Below are 20,924 nucleotides of genomic sequence, written 5' to 3'. Positions count from 1 at the left end.
ACCTCAGTGGGCATCTTTTTGGTGAACAGTTGGACACAATGATATCCAACGCCACCGGGGGTAAGAGTACCTCTCTTCCCCAACTAAAACCTAAACACACTTACAAGAAGCGTAACCAAACTCAATTCCGATCCTTTCGGAATTCTTCGGGCTGGTCCGTCTCGCGTCCAGCACAAAATCGTAACCGTTCCCCACGCAGGAACAACTCACGATCAACGCAAAGGTCGGACAAGACCTGGCAGTCAAAAGCAGCCCAGTCTAAACCTAGAGGAGGAAAATCTCAGATTTTCTCCTCATCATGACTCACGGACCCCGGAAGACACCACACCTGTAGGCGGCCGACTTTTGCTCTTTCATCAAGTCTGGCTGGCTATTACAGAAGACAGGTGGGTCAGGGAACTAGTGTCTTCCGGATACAAAATAGACTTCACCTCCAACCCACCGGACCGATTCTTCCTCTCTGTCCCCCCAATACCACCAGTCAAGGCTCGTGCCTTCCGGAAAGCGGTCTCCTCGCTTTTTCAAGCAGGAGTCATAGTACCGGTCCCCATGGCCGAGCGCTTCCGAGGGTTCTACTCCAATCTATTCGTAGTTCCGAAGAAAGGAGGCAGCGTTCAGCCCATACTGGACCTAAAACAACTCAACAAATACCTACGGGTCCGTCACTTCCGCATGGAGTCCCTTCGGTCCATCGTTGCGTCCATGGAGAAGGGAGAATATCTCGCCTCCATAGACATACAAGACGCATACCTGCATATACCCATTGCACCTGCCCATCAGAGGTTTCTCAGGTTCGCAATTGACCAGGACCACTACCAGTTCGTGGCTCTCCCTTTCGGACTTGCCACGGCTCCCAGAGTGTTCACCAAAGTCATGGTAGCCACCATGGACGTCCTGCACTCCAGAGGCATAGTAGTCGTTCCATACTTGGACGATCTACTCATCAAGGCTCCCACCTTCAAGGACTGCGAGCTCAGCGTCTCAATCGCAATCGACACTCTTGAGTCGCATGGGCTGGTTAGTCAACCTACAAAAGTCATCACCAACCCCGAGTCAGTCTCTGACATTCCTGGGAATGCTATTCAACACCTCCAGGGGTCTAGTGCTCCTTCCCAAGGACAAGGCACTGGCTCTCCGTATATGAGTTCGCACCCTCCTCCGCAAACCCCCTCGATCTCTCCGGTTTGCCATGAGAGTCCTCGGCAGGATGGGGGCAGCAATAGAAGCCGTCCCATTTGCCCAGTTTCGTCTCAGGCCTCTCCAACTAGCCAGCCATCCTCAAGTCCTGGGACAAGAACCCTTTCTCTCTCGACAGGGAGTTCCGGCTAATGTTGTCAACCAAGAGGTCCCTGCACTGGTGGCTCAAAGCCAACCTTGCTAGCAAAGGGGAAATCCTTTCTCACAGGTCATTGGAAAGTTCTGACCACCGATGCGAGCCTGACGGGTTGGGGTGCAGTGCACCTACACCACAGGGCAAGTGGTCCCCAGTGGAAGCGACCATGCCCATCAACATCCTGGAAATTCGTGCCATCCTCCTGGCATTGAGGGCCTTTCATCACTTACTGGTAGCCTCTCACATCAGAATACAGTCGGACAATGCCACGGCTGTGGCATATGTCAATCACCAAGGGGGGACCCGCAGTACCCAGGCGATGCGAGAAGTGTCACATATCCTCCACTGGGCGGAGGAGACAGGGTCGGTTCTCTCGGCGGTCCACATTCCAGGTGTGGACAACTGGGAAGCAGATTTCTTCAGCCGACAAGAAATAGACTCGGGAGAGTGGTCTCTCCATCCCGAAATTTTTCACCAGATCTGCCATCGCTGGGGGACCCCGGATGTGGACCTAATGGCATCCCACTTCAATGCCAAGGTCTCCAACTTCATGGTCCGAACACACGATCCGCGGTCGCTTGGAGCAGACGCTCTGGTTCAGGACTGGACCCAGTTCCAGCTTCTGTATATTTTAACACCTCTCCCCCTGATATCCAGAGTGGTGAGGAAGATCAAACAAGAGGGAGTTCCAACCTTCCTAATTGCACCGGACTGGCCCAGATGACGTACATGGTACGCCAACATCGTACAACTCACAGCAGACGCCCCCTGGCGTCTCCCCGACCGCCACGATCTTCTATCACAAGGCCCGTTCTACCATCAGAACTCAGGGGCTCTCAATTTGACGGCGTGGCCCTTGAGACCTGGTTCTAACCCAGGCAGGGCTCTCGCCGGACGTCATTGGAACCATGATCGGGGCACGGAAGCCAGCCTCTGCCAAGATTTATTACCGTACCTGGAAAGCTTTCTTTACCTGGTGCGAATCTCGTGGCCAGACCCCACTCCCTTATTCCCTACCCAAAGTACTTGGCTTTCTCCAATCGGGTCTGGAGGCCATGCTGTCATTAGGCTCGCTTAAGAGCCAGGTGTCAGCCCTCTCAGTGCTTTTTTCAATGGCGCATTGCTACCAAGCCGCAAGTAAGGACTTTCCTTCAGGGGGTTTCCCGATTGGTTCCCCCCTACAGACGACCACTAGAAACGTGGGACCTCAACCTGGTCCTGACAGCATTGCGGGAACCACCTTTCGAACCCCTTAAGGAGGTACTGCTCCGCCTTCTCTCCCAGAAGGTGGTTTTCCTGGTGGCAATCCCCTCGCTACGCAGGGTGTCTGAACTGACAGCACTCTCCTGCAGATGGCCCTTCGTGGCCTTTCACCAGGACAAGGTAGTTCTTCGTACGGTCCCATCCTTCCTTCCGAAGGTTGTGTCCAACTTCCACCTCAATGAGGAAATTTCACTACCATCCCTTTGTCCGGTCCCAGTTCATAGAGTGGAGAAGGCTCTGCATACGCTTGACCTCGTCAGGGCATTGAGTATATACGTGTCTAGGACTGCATCCTTCCGGAGGTCTGATTCTTTTCCTCCTTCTGGAAGGTGGCCACAAGGGTCTGCCAGCTTCCAAAGCTACCTTTGCCAGGTGGATCAAATCCACCATACAAGAGGCCTACCGCCTTAAGAATTCTCTTCCAGCCGGTATTACGGCACACTCTACACGGGCGGTAGGGGCCTCCTGGGCCATTCAGCACCAGGCTTCGGCACAACAAGTGTGTAAGGCGGCCACTTGGACTAGCCTACACACGTTTACTAGACACTACAGGGTTCATACCCAGTCCTCAGCGGACGCGAGCCTGGGTAGATGTGTCCTGCAGGCGGCGGTGCCCTAAGTATAGGGGCCTGTCTGCACAATATTCGTCCATTGCTTCCCACCCAGGGACTGCTTTAGGACGTCCCATGGTCCTGTGTCCCCCCCCCTGTGTTCCTCCTTCTGCTTTTGCACAAAACTGGAGAAGGCTGATTCCGTCCAGGGGCGTATACTGCAGAGGAGGAGCCACAGTTAATCTTTATCAGATTATGCATAGTGTCGCCTCCTAGTGGGCAGCAGCATAACACCCATGGTCCTGTGTCCCCCATTTAGAGGCTAAGAGAAAGAAATTTTACGGTGAGTACACAAAAATCTCCTTTTTTCTTGCCATTTTGATAATTTAATGGAACCTACAAATGTAATGCTCCAGATTCTCAACTAGCTCAAAGGAAGGTCAGGTTTATACGTTCTCTAATCAGCCACTGTTTTCAGCTGTGCTGACATACTTGCACCAGGGTTTTCAAGGGTATTCTAACCATCCATTAGCCTTCTTACACAGTTAGCAAACACAAAGTACCATAAGAACACTGGAGTGATGGTTATTGGAAATGGGCCTCTATACATCTATGAAGATATTGCATTAGAAACCAGAGGTTTGCAGCTAAAATAGTCATTTACCACATTAACAATGTATAGAGTGTATTTCTGAATCATTTAGTGTTGGCTTCGTTGGAAAAAAACCTGTGCTTTTCTTTCAAAATAAGGAATTTTCTAAGTGAGCCTAAACTTTTGAACGGTAGTGTAGCTGATCATTGGTTTTCATTTTAGTAATTGGCAGCGCTGTTAGGAGACCCATGTTTTTTCCTTTGCTCATTTGCTCCTTTTCGCGGACATATGAATTGCAGACTCAAGTTCCTGATCAAGGAAAGTTGTTCCATATATTCTACATGCTTCCTTTCTAGGTTTTCAGTTTACTGCACTGACCAAAACCTGACATTACAGGAAGTACGATGTGCACTTAATGGTGGAAATTTCCAGTAAAATATACATTACCCCTGTTGCCGTAAATGAGCAGAAATCCATTTCCAAACTCCAATGTACATAGCAGGAAATCGTTTCATCCTTCCTATAGAGCAGATCCGGCACTGGACATTGTTCTTTTTGAGCTACTTAATGTGGGGCTGGAAAAAGCAACATATTGCTTCACATGTACTGGCACTGTATGTGGACAAGTTAGGCTGTGTGCACGCGATGCGGAATTTGTGCGGATCTGCAGCGGATTTTCCGCGCAGAAATGCTGCAGTTCCGCACAGTGATTTACAGTACAGTGTAAATCAATAGGGAAAAAAAAAAGCTGTGCTAATGGTGCGGAAAAATCCGCACTGAATCCGCTGCGGATTGAAAAGAAGTGCATGTCACTTCTTTTGTGTGGAACTGCAGCATTTCTGCACCCTTCCATTATAGAAATCCGCAGTGGTAAAAACCCCATGAAATCCGCACAAAATCCACATTAATTCCGCATCAAAACCGCACAAAATCCGCGGTAAATCCGCACCTGCGGTTTCTGCCAGGAGATGCGGATTTTGTGCGGGAAATTCTGCACCCCAATCCGCAACGTGTGCACATAGCCTTACAGTAGAAGCAGTTCCCTCTAATATCATTGTTAATGGAAATGCATCCTTAGTCTGCCCCTGCATTATTTTTAAGGGCTATTACAGAACTACAGCTATCAGCTTGTTCTGGAAGCTGCAGGTCCTCAGTGCATGGTTGGAGAAAACAGCTGTAACTTCTCATGGCACCAGCCCACCAAGAGGACGACTCTTGGGGTATGTGCACACGTTGCAGACTTCCTGCAGATCTGCAGCTTTTTTTTACGCGCAAAAACGCTGCAGATCTGCAAGTGATTTAAAGTACAATGTTAATCAATGGCAAAAAAATGCTGCGCTAATGATGCGGAAAAATCTGCACCGAAAACGCAGCAGATTCAAAAAAGCACCATGTCAATTCTTTTTGCAGATCTGCTGCTTTTCTGCACCCATTCCATAATAGAAATCTGCAGGGGGAAAAAAAGAAAGAAATCCGCACAAAAATCTGCAACGTGTGCACATACCAAAAAAAGCCGCAGATTCTGACCTGCGTTTTCTGCCCAGAAATGCAGAATCTGCACAGAAAATTCCACAGTCAAATCTGCAACGTGTGCACATAGCCTTATTAGAGTAATGTATAGGGGTAATGACCAATAATTCCACTCCCTAATACAGTATATGTATTGTATATTATCTTTTTTTCCACAATTTGCAGTTGCCCTTTTATAAAGTTTTCCGAAAGTGCTGTTACTTTTGTAAAGTTTTTATAGCTGGGAGCAGAGACCCCCCACCATCGCAAAACTAAAAGGGGTCTGAGCTCTGCTCTACTTTCAGTCTGAAGATGAACTTAACCATAATTTTTTTTTGGTTTGTTTTCATCTATGGTGCACCTGAAAATTAGAAACTATGTAATGCATCTTATTTAATACATCAGATTCTTTCTCCTCCTGTAATGATCCTCCATTCTTAAAATTCTCAATTCACTGGTTAAAATCTGTCTTCCGTGAATCCTACAGATTTTCACATTAATCAGATTATATTTTATGGAGAACTGTAACTGATTATTCAGGAGAACTTGCAGCAGAATGTCTATATCGGCCTCTAGCTCCTCCATCCTGCATAGAATCTTATGAGCACCAGCGGTTATCTCCTATTTAAAGGGAACCTATCACCCCGTTTTTTTCGGTATGAGATAAAAATACTGTTAAATATGGCCTGAGCTGTGCATTACAATAGTGTAGTTTGTGGACCCCGATTCCCCACCTATGCTGCCGAAATACGTTACCAAAGTAGTCATTTTCGCCTGTCAATCAGGCTGGTCAGGTCGGATGGGCGTGGCTTCTTCCCCCAGATATTGCGTAGTTTTCCGTTGGTGGCGTAGTGGTGTGCGCATGTCCAACGTCCCCAATCCTGCACGGGGGGGTGAAAATAGCAGCGATGTCCGTTATTCCATTGGTGGTCGGTGGGCGCGGCCATCTTCCTTTGGCCGCGCGTGCGCAGAAGCGGCGCTCTGCTGGCCGCGGCTTCAGGAAAATGGCCGCGGGATGCCGCACGTGCGCAGATGGAGATCGCGGCGGCCATTTTCCTGAAGCCGCGGCCAGCAGAGCGCCGCTTCTGCGCACGCGCGGCCAAAGGAAGATGGCCGCGCCCACCGACCACCGATGGAATAACGGACATCGCTGCTATTTTCACCCCCCCGTGCAGGATTGGGGACCTTGGACATGCGCACACCACTACGCCACCAACGGAAAACTACGCAATATCTGGGGGAAGAAGCCACGCCCATCCGACCTGACCAGCCTGATTGACAGGCGAAAATGACTACTTTGGTAACGTATTTCGGCAGCATAGGTGGGGAATCGGGGTCCACAAACTACACTATTGTAATGCACAGCTCAGGCCCTATTTAACAGTATTTTTATCTCATACCGAAAAAAACGGGGTGATAGGTGCCCTTTAAGTAATGAGAGAATCTGTCTTCACTGAATACAGTTTTTACCCCTGTATTGAGAGTGCAATATCAGTCCAGGAGGAGAAAAAAAGGCGATTTTTCTGATAAGCTATATTTTGCTAAGTCGTTTATTTTCATGTTTAAGATTTGATTTCTGAAATGAAAATTAAAATGACAGTTATGATTTACAGAGTTTTGGTCTCTGTCTTCTGCTTTGGAGGAGAGCAGCACTTTGCTGAGTGCCTTTGCACCTTCATTTTTGCCACCTCCTAGTGTCCCCGCACCTTGATTGGTACTTATCCAGAACTTCTTTCCTGTCCAATGTTTTCTGAAAGTGCAGTTACATTTTAAGGACCTCTAAGTGTTAGGATCAGTAATATCTAACATTTCTCTTTTGTAGCATTTGGTAACATGTAGAGAAAGTTGCATTATGTGTTATTGGGGTGTTAGACACTGTAAAAGCTCTATATTTCTGCACCTTTCCTGGGCTCTGATTGCAGAAATTAACACAATGCTTTTGCTTTTTTATATTCAGTTACTTGAAACGATTTAAAGTAATGAAGCCCAAAGTGTTAAGAAGTTGGTGCAGACAGATCTTGAAAGGGCTGCAATTCCTTCACACCCGGACTCCTCCTATAATCCACCGCGACCTGAAATGTGACAACATCTTCATCACGGGGCCCACCGGTTCTGTGAAGATCGGAGACCTCGGGCTGGCCACATTGATGCGGACGTCCTTCGCAAAGAGTGTGATTGGTGAGCTAGTGTCATGTTTGACCAAGATAGATTTATTTATTTATTTTTTTCATTTATATGTCGGCATTAATTCCACAGCGCTTTACAAACATTATTGGCACTGTCCCTATTGGGGCTCACAATCTAGAATCCCTATCAGTATGTTTTTGGAGTGTGGGAGGAAACCCTCGCAAACACACGGGGAACAGATGTGATCATGTCGTGCTAAGGAGGAAACCCCCCCGACCATGGCCACGAGCTCTGAGCTTCTGTCTCCCTCCTTTCCCTCGAAGAAATGATTTAATGCTGACTAATGTGTAAATGTCTAGTAGTCTCTTTTGATCTGGCATACTGCACTGCAGAGATACGGGCCCTGGATGCCATCTGTGGAAAGCAGGCGCTTTTCTGCATTTTTTTAGGGCAACTATTTAATTTTTCACATACCCTCATCACCTAAATGCTAACCCCTCTATTATTAGTGTATTTACATGTTTTATAGAAGAATATATTTGTCATCTGCTGCTCTTTAGATACCCACATTTTAGAAATCTTTATTTTTTTGTAATGTTTTTCCACTATTTTGGCTCCTGAAGCGCTGCCTCACTTTTCTGTCTAATGTATGAGATGTTGCATTTTTTCCTATCGCAAAGTGTTTTTTTTTTTTTCTAAATTACTTTCTTTTCAAAAGGTCTTTGATCATTTTCTCTTCAGGAACCCCTGAATTCATGGCCCCAGAAATGTACGAGGAGCATTATGATGAATCTGTGGATGTCTATGCATTTGGCATGTGCATGCTGGAAATGGCTACCTCAGAATATCCATACTCTGAATGCCAGAACGCAGCTCAGATCTACCGCAAAGTAACCAGTGTATGTCCGCCTCTTAACACGGTTGTGCTGAATTATTCCTTCTATAAAGCAGTAGGATCCGATCTGTTACCCTTCCCTCTTCTTTATAAAGCAGTAGGATCCGATCTGTTACCCTTCCCTCTTCTTTATAAAGCAGTAGGATCCGATCTGTTACCCTTCCCTCTTCTTTATAAAGCCGTAGGATCCGATCTGTTACCCTTCCCTCTTCTTTATAAAGCAGTAGGATCCGATCTGTTACCCTTCCCTCTTCTTTATAAAGCCGTAGGATCCGATCCGTTACCCTTCCTTCTTCTTTTGGCTGTGGCATATTATAACGTGAAATGTGCTGCTTTTCACCTGTAACTTATTCTGTTTTGCTTTCCAAGTCCCTGACTGTTCCACATTTATTTCCTTTCCCGTCTGTTGCCATTTTGGTATAGCGACCCACCCGTGCAGCAATTCTCTTCTTCATCTCGTGATCTTTTTATGCCTTTTTTAAGTTTTTTGCCTTTGGGTCGATTACTCAATAAAGCCGCAGATAATAAGATACATTATATTAAGTACAGCTGCACTGCTAATTGTCTTTTCTGATACTATACAGGGTATAAAGCCTGCCAGCTTTAATAAAGTGTCTGACCCGGAGGTAAAGGAGATCATAGAAAGCTGCATACGGCAAAACAAGACCGAAAGGTAAGAAAATACGACGGATTGTCCATAACTTTCAGCTCCCAGACCACAATACTGCTAAACTAAGAAAAGATGCTCTAGCCCCCATTGTTCCAGTGATGTACCCACAGCCCATATAATCTCCAAGTGACTGCTGCAGCCAATCAGGGACCTCAGCAGTCCTGTTCTGTAGTGCTCACATGGGTTATACCAACGGTGATGTCTGCAGCCAATGTAAATAAAGACCAGCTGTGAGAATTGGGGATGCAGCACTGGAACGCTGGTGACGAAATGGCTGAGTATATATTATTTTAGCAGTATTGTTGCCCGCGGCTAACTTTTAATTCACTTGCAGACAATCCCTTTAATTAGCCAGCATGTAATGCATCATTCACGCTCATTCAAAATGGGTGTAGATTTAGGGATGAGCGGACCCTGGAAGTTCGGGTTCTGATACCTGACTTTGTTGAAAGTTCTGTTCAGGAACCAGAGCTTTACCCGACTTTAAACATGAACCAGAACCCCGTTGAAATGTATGGTGACCCGAAGTTCGGAGTTCTCTCTCTCTCTGTCACCGGACACTTAAGAACGTCGGACTGTTAAATTTTGGTCTGCTCCTCCCTAGTGTTGTTCAGTCGGTTATCAGGTGAATGATGTTCTTGTAGATCCTCGTAAGCCACCACCTTAGAGCTACTTTTGTATTCTACAAGGACATTAGCTCAATTTTTACAGATGTAGCACTGTATAATATAAATATAAACTCTGTCTAACATGCAGCTGTATACTATAGCTGATACCCTTTTGCATTAGCCACGATCACCGTTGGCACCGATTTTTGACGTTTAACCCCTAAATGCTGCTGGCAATATCTACAGCCACATCTAGGTTGTTAATGAGGATGGGGGTGGGGGAGGGGAAGGGTTTTTTTTTTTGTTTTTTTTTTTAAATCCCCATCAGCACCCTCATATTGTGATTGGGTTTCCCCAATAGTTGCCTTGGAAATCCAAGGTCTACTAGCTATGGTGGCCTATTAAGATAATAGCACCATTTTAGTGTAGAAAAATATATATATATATATTTTTCGTTTATTCCTCTATTTTTAGGCACCTGAAGAGGTAGCAAACTTCCCGACAGCATATTTGGAGGGGTGTCGTTTTTAAAGTTATATCCATTTTGAGGGTTGTCCATTGTATAGACACCTCCAAAGTTATTTTAAAACTGAGTAGGTCTCTTAAAAATAAATAAATAAAATATATATATTTATAACAAATATGTATATTTTTTTATTTTTGTTTAGCAACATTTTTTTTCAATCATTTTAATAAAAGATTAAGATATTTGAAAAATGATCCTGACATTAAGTACACATATGAGAAATTCTTATTCCCTCACTGATTAACATAGAGTCAAAGTGGCTGCAACATTCTAGTTTAGTTCCACTTTAAATATATTTGATTGTCGAGACCTGTATAGGTTTCCTTATCTGAAAAATGTAGACTTTAGTACTTACTAGAGTAAATATGTAAGGAAACTTGACGGTCAGTATAGTACTTTGCTCAGTAATGTATATACAGCTCAGAGTTCATCCCTTAGTAACCTCTCTACCGCAAAGGAAAGCCGTGGGTTACTGTAATGCCTGGTGATAAATCAGTCGTAATTGCGCCATCCAGAAACATGACAGCAATGTCCGTTATAAAAACAACCATTAGTGTCAAAAGTAAATCTGCAATAATTTAATTGTTTATTCCGGTAGCTCAGGAACGTGCCATAGTAAACCACTGGGAGTAGGGATGTGCCCTATTACATGGCCACCTTTCTCCATGATGGGGGGCCTTTCAATTTGTGAGTTTTTGAACTTTCTCTCAGAGGGAAACTTTCAGCCTATACGCCCTCTGGTTTGTAAACCCTGCTGTGTAAATTGATGCTATATAAATATAGAGGAATGAAAACTGTTTTTCATTCCCCAGGTTATCCATTAAGGACCTTTTGAATCATGCTTTCTTTGCTGAAGATACTGGGCTACGAGTCGAATTAGCAGAGGATGATGATGGTGTGAACGCCTCTCTAGCTTTAAGACTTTGGGTAGAAGATCCCAAAAAGCTCAAAGGAAAACACAAAGACAATGAAGCTATAGAATTCAGCTTTAACTTGGATTTGGACAATCCTGAAGAAGTGGCTTATGAAATGGTGACTGTTTTATCTATCCCCATCTATGCTTCCATCAGTGTGTCTGACTTTATCTGTTTGTGTCTCTCTGTCTCTGTGTGTGTGTGTGTGTGTGTGTGTGTGTGTGTGTGTGTGTGTCACTCTCTCTGTCTGTGTGTTTGTGTGTGTGTCACTCTCTCTGTCTCTGTGTGTCACTCTGTGTGTGTGTGTGTGTGTCACTCTGTGTGTGTGTGTGTCACTCTGTGTGTGTGTGTCACTCTGTGTGTGTGTGTGTCACTCTGTGTGTGTGTGTGTCACTCTGTGTGTGTGTGTGTCACTCTGTGTGTGTGTGTGTCACTCTGTGTGTGTGTGTGTCACTGTGTGTGTGTGTGTCACTCTGTGTGTGTGTGTGTCACTCTGTGTGTGTGTGTGTGTGTGTGTCACTCTCTCTGTCTCTGTGTCACTCTGTGTGTGTGTGTCACTCTGTGTGTGTGTGTCACACTGTGTGTGTGTGTGTCACTCTGTGTGTGTGTGTCACTCTGTGTGTGTGTGTGTCACTCTGTGTGTGTGTGTGTCACTCTGTGTGTGTGTGTGTCACTGTGTGTGTGTGTCACTCTGTGTGTGTGTGTGTCACTCTGTGTGTGTGTGTCACTCTGTGTGTGTGTGTGTGTGTGTGTGTGTGTGTGTGTGTCACTCTGTGTGTGTGTCACACTCTGTCTCTCCCTCTGTCTTTTTGTGTGTCTTTCCCTGTCTCACTCTCTCGCTGGCTCTTTGGCTTGCTCTCCCACTTTCTGCCTGCCTGTGTGTGGCTATATATTTATTCATTCGTGCCTTCATCAGTCCATTCTCAATAAATAATGCAATATTTGCTAGCAGTTAACTTTTTTCATTGTACAGGTAAAATCCGGGTTTTTCCATGAAAGTGACAGCAAGGCGGTGGCGAAGTCTATACGTGATAGAGTGTGCCTAATCAAAAAGACGAGAGAACGAAAGATGCAGGCCGATCACACAGAGGAACGGCGGGATTCCCAGAGCAGAGCTGTTGGGCCGCCAGTACAACAGATTAGCGCCCCTGTTCCTGTGGGAGCTTCACAGGCAGGAGTGAACGAGAGCGAAGAGACCGAGGTGGATCAGCATGTGCGCCAGCAACTCCAGCAGCAGCAATATCAGCAGTGCTCATCTGTTACAGGTCTGTACACCCTACATTATGTTGCCTGGCACTTGCTACATTAAGGGTATGTTTCCTTGTTCAGTATTAGCAGCGCTTTGTACGCAGCACATGTCTGCTCCATCCAAAGCGCTGCCGGCTTTTGTACGCGCGGTGATTCCGCATGCGTTCACTGAACCATGCGGAATCACTGCATCCTATACATTGGACTGTGATATTTATCTTGCAGAAACGGAGTGTCTCTGCAAGATAAATTGACATGCTGCGGTCTGGAAAGACGCGCCTCATGTGCATATACGCAGGGAAGCTGGAGGCGTCCCTGCACGCATCGCGGAGATGGGATTTAATAAAATCCCATCCACTGTGCTGTAACATCTGGCCGCTGCGGATTGGATGCTGCGGCTGTACGCAGCGTCCAACCCGCAGCATTTACTGACCGTGGAAACATACCCTTAGTTATTAAATTTAACCCAATGTTCTTTTCTCACTGAAGTTTTATATGCTCATCTCTGGTGGCATAGGGCCCACAACCCAAGTGAACCTCTCTATAATACCCTGCATGAGCTTTGTATTATTGATCACAATTGCTTTTAAGTTTATTTTGCTTACATAGGAAACTGTGTAATGTGATGTCTTGGCAGTCAGCAATTTATTTTCTTGCATCCTCAAGAGCAAATAAGTGATTGCTGTTTCCGAACCAGGGATCCGTCAAACGCTGTTCCTCCAAATATTCTAACGGCATGACTTATCTCCAATACAGTAAAGATAGGATAATTTTCGGGGTTTGTGGGCTCTCCCCTGGTTTAACACCTCGGGAATTTCTGTATATATTCATGTTGGTTTAATACTATTGCAACCATATATATTTGTGTTTTATGATGGTTTTTTTCTCTCTAATTTAGCTTATCATTTCTTTTCTAGCTGATGGCTTGTCTGATGTAGTAGGAGGCTCCATCACGCTGTCAGATGCCTCGAGTCAGCACAGCGCCGTGTATGCTACATCCCATGATGCAGTCGCTGTACAGCATGTCCCGGGCATGCCTCAGACAGAGCCCAGTCACATGGGGCCGTTCTACCCTCAGCAGCACGTCATGGGACACTATCAGCCGACTCACACCGTGAGTGCACACTCCTGCTATAAAAGGAATAGTGTTCTCCAAGCCAGCAGCGATGTTGCCGGCGAGAGCTGGGAAATATGCAGCGGTGCTGCTCTTGTAATCTAACACTTGACTAATGGAAATGCTTGCCATAGAGGCCCTTCTATTTATATAATGCTTTACATATGCCCCAGCTACCCAATTAGAATCTGTAGGCAGACCCCTTTACGGACCGGCGGGAAACTTCACATGATGCCTCTTCTAGTTCTGAACATTAGTAGCGTACAGTATTAAAGAAAATGCAGCATTTGTCTGTCCAGCTGTTGTAAATACATTTCTTTTTTTTAAGGGATAGTCCTATCACAGGCAATTTTGGCTTATATCCACAGGATATGGCATAAATATCTGATAGGTGCAGGGTACCACCTCTGGGATCCACACCAATCTCAACAGCGGAAAGGGAACATGTCCTGAAAGTATGTCCAGCTCTTAAAGTGGTTTATTTCACAAAGACTACATTTTTCCATATGAACTTCATGGAAGAAGGGTCGATCATTTCAGTACTTTTTCTATTAGCCACAATGAAGGATAGTTAGAGGTTATCCAATTAAATGGAAAGTTTCTGCAGTGACTAAACAGTTGCAGGCGTCCTCTGTCATAACAGCGGATTGGTGGGCTGCTGGGTGTTGAGGGGAGCACCAATCTGATAATGGTGACATTAAGAACGGGTCTTCAAAACCTGCGTAGTGAAAAAACACTAAAAAAAACCCCAAAGTGATTGCCCCCCCCCCCCCCGGCTTGTCAACACAAATGCCATATTTTCCCAGCAAGGGTTCATTGCTATCAGTGACTGCCCTCTTAAAACATCAGCCTAGTTCCTTTGCTGCCCAGCTCCACACTTCCAGTTCTTAAATGGGTTTGATTGACTAAGGACAACCCCTTCCATAGGTTTTATTTAGGCGCATAACCATGGGAGGGGGGGTTGACTGCTTTCCATTAGTGTAATGCATCTTGTGTAATCAGGCTCAAGCGAAACTGTAATTTTACCAACTTGTCTCATTAACGTTCATCTTTTTCATTCAGATGCCCATCCCGCAGATGTTATCTGTACAGTGCATGGCCCAGCCTGGCTCCCCATATCAACAGCTGCCAGTGATGGACGGACCGCTCAGTGTTCAGGTAATAGAGAACGTTTTGGTTAATAACTGTAATGTTATCATTTTTGTTCTTAAATTAAACTTGTTTTTTTTTCCCCTCCTTTATTTTCAGTCTAAGGACGCCCAAATGGCATTTTCAACAGAAGTGAAAGCACTTCCTCAATCAAACACCTTAGACACATCAATGATACCAGTATTGCAACCGACAGTGTCTGCATTGTCCCCCCAAATATTGTCCTCGCCAATGACAACTCAGCAAACCAGGGCTGGCGTTCATATAGATGCTAGCGGCCTGACAGGTGTACAAGTTCTTGGTGCGACAGCCGATAATCACGTTCCAGCGCTCCTTCCTGTATGTCATCCGAGCATGTTAAATCAGTATGGCATGCAGAATGTGGTGCAGCAGACCCAAAATGTAATGGCTGGCCAGGGTAACGTGCCGCAACATCAGGTGGCAGCGATTCCTTCCCAGGACCATATGGTGTATTCTTCAAACTTACAACAAGGACAAAACTTCCAAATGCAGCCTCACCTGGAGCAGGTGCAGAGCTCCAACCCTCAGACGTCGTCTTACCAAAGTCCATTGATGCAACAGACTATTGAACCGGCCCCTAAAGTCATGCATTCTGCTACCGCCGCACAAGAGACAGTTTTGCAGCAAGTGCGTACTGATCATCCCCATGAGACGGAACATTTGCCGTTCACCACTCCTGTTTCCGCTGTCCCTGAAGGTTCCGGACTCACGCAGCAAATTTTGACATCTGTGCACGAGCAGCTTGCAAACAAGCAGCATCCATCGTCACAAATCCCTGTCCAGCAGGCACTGAACATGGCCAGACCTGCAGCGGAGCAGCCCATGTTTTCTCAGCACGCTGGAGCTGCTTCAGAGCATTTTCCTAATACCATGCAAAATCCTGCGGAGCAGCCTCTTTACATCCAGATTCCTTCAATGGAAGTGTATGGACAGCAACACGTTGTTGCCACCGACCAGACTCAAAGAACAGTTGCACCATCTGATCAGGCTTCTTTTGTGCATCAAACAGGAGTCTTGCATGAGCAACTGATTTACAACCAGCAAATTTTGCAATCTGCTGACCAGATGCGTTACATACAGCAAAATCTACCTTTACCAGACCAGTACACTCATGCCCAGCTGCCAGTTTATCCACCACAGTCTTTGGTACCTGAAAAAGCCGCATATCACCAACAAGCTACATCCACTGAACAGATTATGTATGTACAGCAGACCACATCTGGGGAGAATGCAATATATTTTCAGCAGATGTCAGCAGAGCAGCCGGTATACTCTCAGCCATCGTTGCAATCATCTGACCCAAATATGTACACCCAGCAGACTTTACTCGCAGCTGAAAAGCTTGGGTATGTCCATCAAGTGGTTCATTCAGCTGACCAACCTGTACATGCACAGCAAAATGTACCTCCACCAGAGTTCAACATGTATTCTCAGAAAATCATCTTGCCTACCGAGAAACCATTGTATGCCCAACAAACTGTGCCCTCAGCTATGCAGCAAACTGTATATGCCCAGCAAAGCTTGCCACGAAATGTTCAACATAAGTCAGTGTGTTCCCAGCAAAGTGTGCCCCAACCTGAATTGCAAACTGCATTTACCCAGCAAGGTGTAGCCCCGGTCCTAGAGCATCAGCAGCCTTTATATCCCCAGAAAACCATACCACCAGCTGAAAAACAGCCGGTTTATGTGCAGCATGCTGCGCCACCAACTGAACAACCAGTGTATGCACAGCATTTAATGCCTTCAGCTGACCAACCTGTCTATGCTCATCCTGCATGTGCACAGCATATGGCACCACCAATAGAGCAGCCCCTACGTGGACAGCATCCAGGACCACCACCTGAGCATCCTATTCACGCCCAGCATGTGGTCCCATCATCAGAGCAGTCTGTTCCTGTCAGGCATGTGATGCCACCGCCTGAGCAGCCTGTGTATGTTCAGCATGCCGTGGCACCATCTGAGCAGCCTGTATATGTGCAGCATGCAGCTGCACCATCTGAACATCCTGTGTATGTGCCACATGCAACGGCACCTTCTGAGCAGCCTGTGTATGTGCAGCATCCAGCACCGCCATCTGAGCAGCCTGTGTATGTGCAGCATGCGGCACAGCCGTCTGAGCAGCCTGTTTATGTGCAGCATGCAGCGCCGTCTGAGCAGCCTGTGTATGTGCAGCATGCAGCGGCACCATCTGAGCAGCCTGTGTATGTGCAGCATGCAGCACAGCTGTCTGAGCAGCCTGTGTATGTGCAGCATGCGGCGCCGCCGTCTGAGCAGCCTGTGTATGTCCAGCATGCTCCACAAGATTTATATGTTGACCGATCAATCCTCACACAGCAACCTCACAAAGATCAGCAACTATATAAATCGGAAACTCCTTTAATTAATCAGCATGGCTATGCTCAGCCGCCTCCTCAACCTACACATAATAAACATGCTATCCCAGCCACAGACCAGCTTGCATACACTCAACATACAGCATCGGGCGCCGAGCAGCATATGCATAGACCAGTGTCTCCAGCTGCCCCAGTCTATGCTCCCCAACAAGTCACGTTGGTTGAACCGTTATATGTACAGCAGACGGCTACTGCCGATCAGCAGCAGTATACCCAGCACACAGTAGGTCAGTCTAATCCGGTCATGTACAGTTCTCAGCCCATGCAGCCCTCTCATCAGCCGGTCTATGCAATGCAGCATGCCCCTCCTGTTCCCGAAAATCCAGTTATCTACAGCCACACAATCCATCCAGTGCATGGACTTTTGCCACCTTCTGATCTTCCAACAAACCTTCAGCTGCAGAGAACTATGACCCCACCACAAGACCACAGGCCAGAAGGGCAGCCCGAAAATGCCGTGTATTCACAGCAGTCTGTACAGTCTCCAGATAGCGGCCAGCCCTTAATGGTCCAACCTCAGCAGAACAGCCAGCAAAATAACATGCATGTAAAGGCTTCCTTGCCCACCCAAGATTCTTATCTGCAGTCCCAGCTTCCACCTGCACACGCCTATGAGCCACAGGCGATGGAGAATCTGCGCGTGATGCCCGGATTGCTCCCTGCAGCTCACAACAAGGATGCTATGAATCAGATCTCTGTACAAAATCAAGTTCATTCTGCTTCAGAGCAGCCGGCACCACTTCTACATCAGCAGCTTCCTCTCCTCCAGCCTGACAACTATGAATCATCACAACAGCCTGGATACCTTAATCCGATGTCACAGCCATCCTCCTCAACTCCTGCCACAACTGAGAATGTTGCTCCTCAGGATGCGTACCAATTTCCCGCTCAGCCAGATCCAAAATTCCAGCAGGTACGACCTTGTCCCCATCCCGTGGCACATTATACAAAGCTTTCTCCTTTGCGTGTCTCGACCCATTTATGACCGTTGCTCATGGTTTAGGGTTATGTGCACCACAGTGTACGTCAGATACATAAATCAGGAGAGTTTCCCTGTGTATACGTCCGAAAGGATGCTACCGTATAGATAGCCATGTTCCGTGGGCAGCAAAAAAAAAAAAGGATTGCATGGTGTGAGCTCAGCCTATATATGTGATCAACATTACTTAGGTATGAGATTTATAAAGGAGAGTAAATAGATTTCTTGCTTTTCTTATAATGTTGAATAACTGTTTCACCCCAATATGATTGATAACGGAGAGCAATAGGTTGTTCCCATCTTCATAGCATATGTAGATGGTGGGAATAACCATGGCACGATCCGGTCATCACTCCGATAGCACTATGTAATACACTTTTATTTATTTTTTGTTCCTGGGTTATAGTGTGTTTTCCTAAGCCATTATGCCTAAAACAAATAGAAAATAGTTGTTGTTCCACAAAACTTTGCTTCTGTTATCTGGACAATGAAGACTACTCCGTATTGAATACGAATGTAGAATTTTCCCTAAAACAAATTTCAAAATTTCATTGTCCTGGTCACGGAAGCAAAGTTTTTGTGGAACAACTACTATTTTCTATTTGTTTTAGGCATAACTGGTTAGGAAAACACACTTTGGACCCAGGAAAAAAAATAAATAAAAATTTGTTATAGTATAATTTCCTTTTTTGACACAATAAATTTGAATGTGGTCATAAAATCAAAGTTTGTGCTAAATGTAGTCATTTTTCCATAGTCTTTAAACATAGGCAGCTGAAATATTACTCTTGGAAGCCAGGAACAAAAATTGTGTTATATAGATAGTTAATGATACTTTTGCATTTTCAGGTGCATCCGGCAGATCTGTCTGGTGTTCAGAAAGTCGACCTATTTCAAAGGTAAATTATTAAGCTTTATTCCCCACTACTGTGTGTGTGTGTTACACAGATATGTGCATTTAGAAAAACGTTACAGTCCAGTGATCGGCTGTGCTCGGTATATTTTCATGTCTAGGAAAATCACCCCGTAGTAAATTTACTGAGCTGCTGTAAATCCACTTGCATGAATGACAGCACAGCATCGTGCGTATGTGTTCATGTCAGATCCAGACGCCCCAGAGATTTCTTTATTTCAGTTCTTTGTAAAAATAGATCTTGGTGAAGATTGAAGATACTTTATAACCTTTTATGTAAGGAAGCGGCAGTCTATAACGTCCAATGCTTTAGTCTTTTAATCCCTGACTGCAGTCATAAAGCATGTATCAGTGAGATCGGGCTGATTCTGTTTATCCCCTAAAATAGCCCTGTACTAAAGGAATAAATATGCCTATATGCATTGTGTTTCCTAACTTTTGGCAATGAATTATTGCATTACAGCACGCAGACTGACTGCACTAGAGACTGCAGCAGCATGTCCGATGGGCCCCTTGGAAATGGAAAGCATGAAAAGATGAAGCAACGTAGAGCGTCTTGCCCCAGGCCAGATAAAATGACTCGATTCAACCTGTCCTTCCTCGGGGTAGGTGTCTCTGTATACAGTTTTTATTCTAACATAATATAAGTAAAATCTCCTGACCTGTTCTACCTTCTCATCCCTGCAGGTTTCAAGCTTTGGCGATAACATGGTGGAGTGCCAACTGGAGACCCATAGCAATAAGATGGTCACCTTTAAGTTTGATGCAGATGGCGACGCTCCAGAGGACATTGCCCTTTATATGGTTAGTTTAGGTTTTAGCTTTTCATGAATTTTTTTTTTTTTTTTGCCTTCTCGGAGTTGTGGTTTTTGCACCAATCTAATATTTTACAGTGTAGATTATGGCAATTGGCTAGTTTTTCTATGTATATGTCCTGCTTTACTTCGGACAGTAACCCCCAGCTTGTAACTCAGGATCTGTCCAAAATAAATCACTAATTTACACAATTACTCATCACTGCATGTTCATTATGTCTGAACGTAAACCTGTAAGATGGTGTCCAAAGATGAACTTGCCCTTTAAACCAAACCATTAGCTCGTTTATAATGACGTGACCTTTGTTAGGTGCCATAAATATAATTTACCTTGCGGCTGAAGTGCCAATGCAAACAGCAGTCGCTGAGCATGTTAAAGGGACCTGGTGCATGCAGTGCTATTATGTAACGTGGTCTGGGCTGCCCCGGGGGTTCTCGATTTTCAGCCATTTCCCATTGCGGATATGGAATAACAATTTGTAAAATCTGGGCTCTTGCTTTGGTTTGATTACCCAGCGCTGGGCATAGACTTCTGATTATTTAGCTAGTGTTTTTGCAACAGAAAATCATCCTGAAAATAAGCTTTCTCTATCGCGCTACATTGGGGGACATAAAAAACCATGCGTGTATGCTGCTGACACTAGGCGATGCCAAAAAAGCCATTGTTCTTCTAAATCTTTAGGTTGAAGACGACTTTGTCCTGGAGGCTGAAAAGGAGAAGTTTGTAGAGGAGCTGAAACTGATTGTGACCCAAGCGCAGGAGATTCTACGCACTATTCCAGCGGAGGAGCGAGCCGAGCTTGCCCCGTCAGAGTGTAGTAGCCATGTGAGTGAATATAGTGGTGATTTGGTGAACCAGCCACATCTTTGTATCTTATCTGCCATCTTACATTTGTAAATTCCTCTTATAGATGGGATCTTCTGAGCTTGTGCAAGTGGCAGCCCCGGCATCTGCCCCAGTTGGAGGTGAGTGGTAGTAAATGGCAATCAAACTAAATGAGGCTGGTGGAAATCTTCTGCGCTGGAAGTTTTATTACTTCCTAAGGCTTTTCGACGAAACCTAACTTCTATTTAGAGCAGTTTTCTGAGATCTGGATAGATTTTGAACTTTGCAGAAAATTAGAAAAATAAAAGTATTTTCCACTCAGGCTTGCAAATGACTCTTTCCAGTACTCCAACCTACTCCTTATCCACTGCTGGGTCTCTGGGCAGTATGGTCAATGTACATTAAGATGTCATTTGTTTTTTGTTTTGTTAGTTGTTTTTTTTTTTTTTTTAAAGACTATGGGTGTATTAACAAAATA

General features: G+C 45.5%; 1 protein-coding gene across 4 annotated transcripts in view; it reads left to right on the top strand.

The window, feature by feature from the left end:
- The window catches only part of WNK3 (WNK lysine deficient protein kinase 3), a 168,277-nt gene that overhangs the window by 66,804 nt on the left and 80,549 nt on the right, over positions 1–20,924 (top strand). For all 4 annotated transcript variants that reach the window (XM_077283920.1, XM_077283921.1, XM_077283918.1 and 1 more), the window contains exons 4-16: positions 7,206–7,426; positions 8,117–8,274; positions 8,855–8,943; positions 10,887–11,106; positions 11,962–12,253; positions 13,154–13,350; positions 14,413–14,508; positions 14,599–17,826; positions 18,742–18,791; positions 19,269–19,410; positions 19,493–19,609; positions 20,303–20,446; positions 20,532–20,586. In XM_077283920.1, the coding sequence (XP_077140035.1) occupies positions 7,206–7,426; positions 8,117–8,274; positions 8,855–8,943; positions 10,887–11,106; positions 11,962–12,253; positions 13,154–13,350; positions 14,413–14,508; positions 14,599–17,826; positions 18,742–18,791; positions 19,269–19,410; positions 19,493–19,609; positions 20,303–20,446; positions 20,532–20,586 (5,009 nt within the window). The remainder of the gene's footprint in view (positions 1–7,205; positions 7,427–8,116; positions 8,275–8,854; positions 8,944–10,886; positions 11,107–11,961; positions 12,254–13,153; positions 13,351–14,412; positions 14,509–14,598; positions 17,827–18,741; positions 18,792–19,268; positions 19,411–19,492; positions 19,610–20,302; positions 20,447–20,531; positions 20,587–20,924) is intronic.

The sequence above is a fragment of the Ranitomeya variabilis genome, chromosome 2 (genome assembly GCF_051348905.1).
Source record: "Ranitomeya variabilis isolate aRanVar5 chromosome 2, aRanVar5.hap1, whole genome shotgun sequence".
NCBI lineage: Eukaryota > Metazoa > Chordata > Amphibia > Anura > Dendrobatidae > Ranitomeya > Ranitomeya variabilis.
The sequence above is the reverse complement of the archived record's forward strand: the minus strand, read 5'-3'. Positions and strand labels throughout refer to the sequence as shown.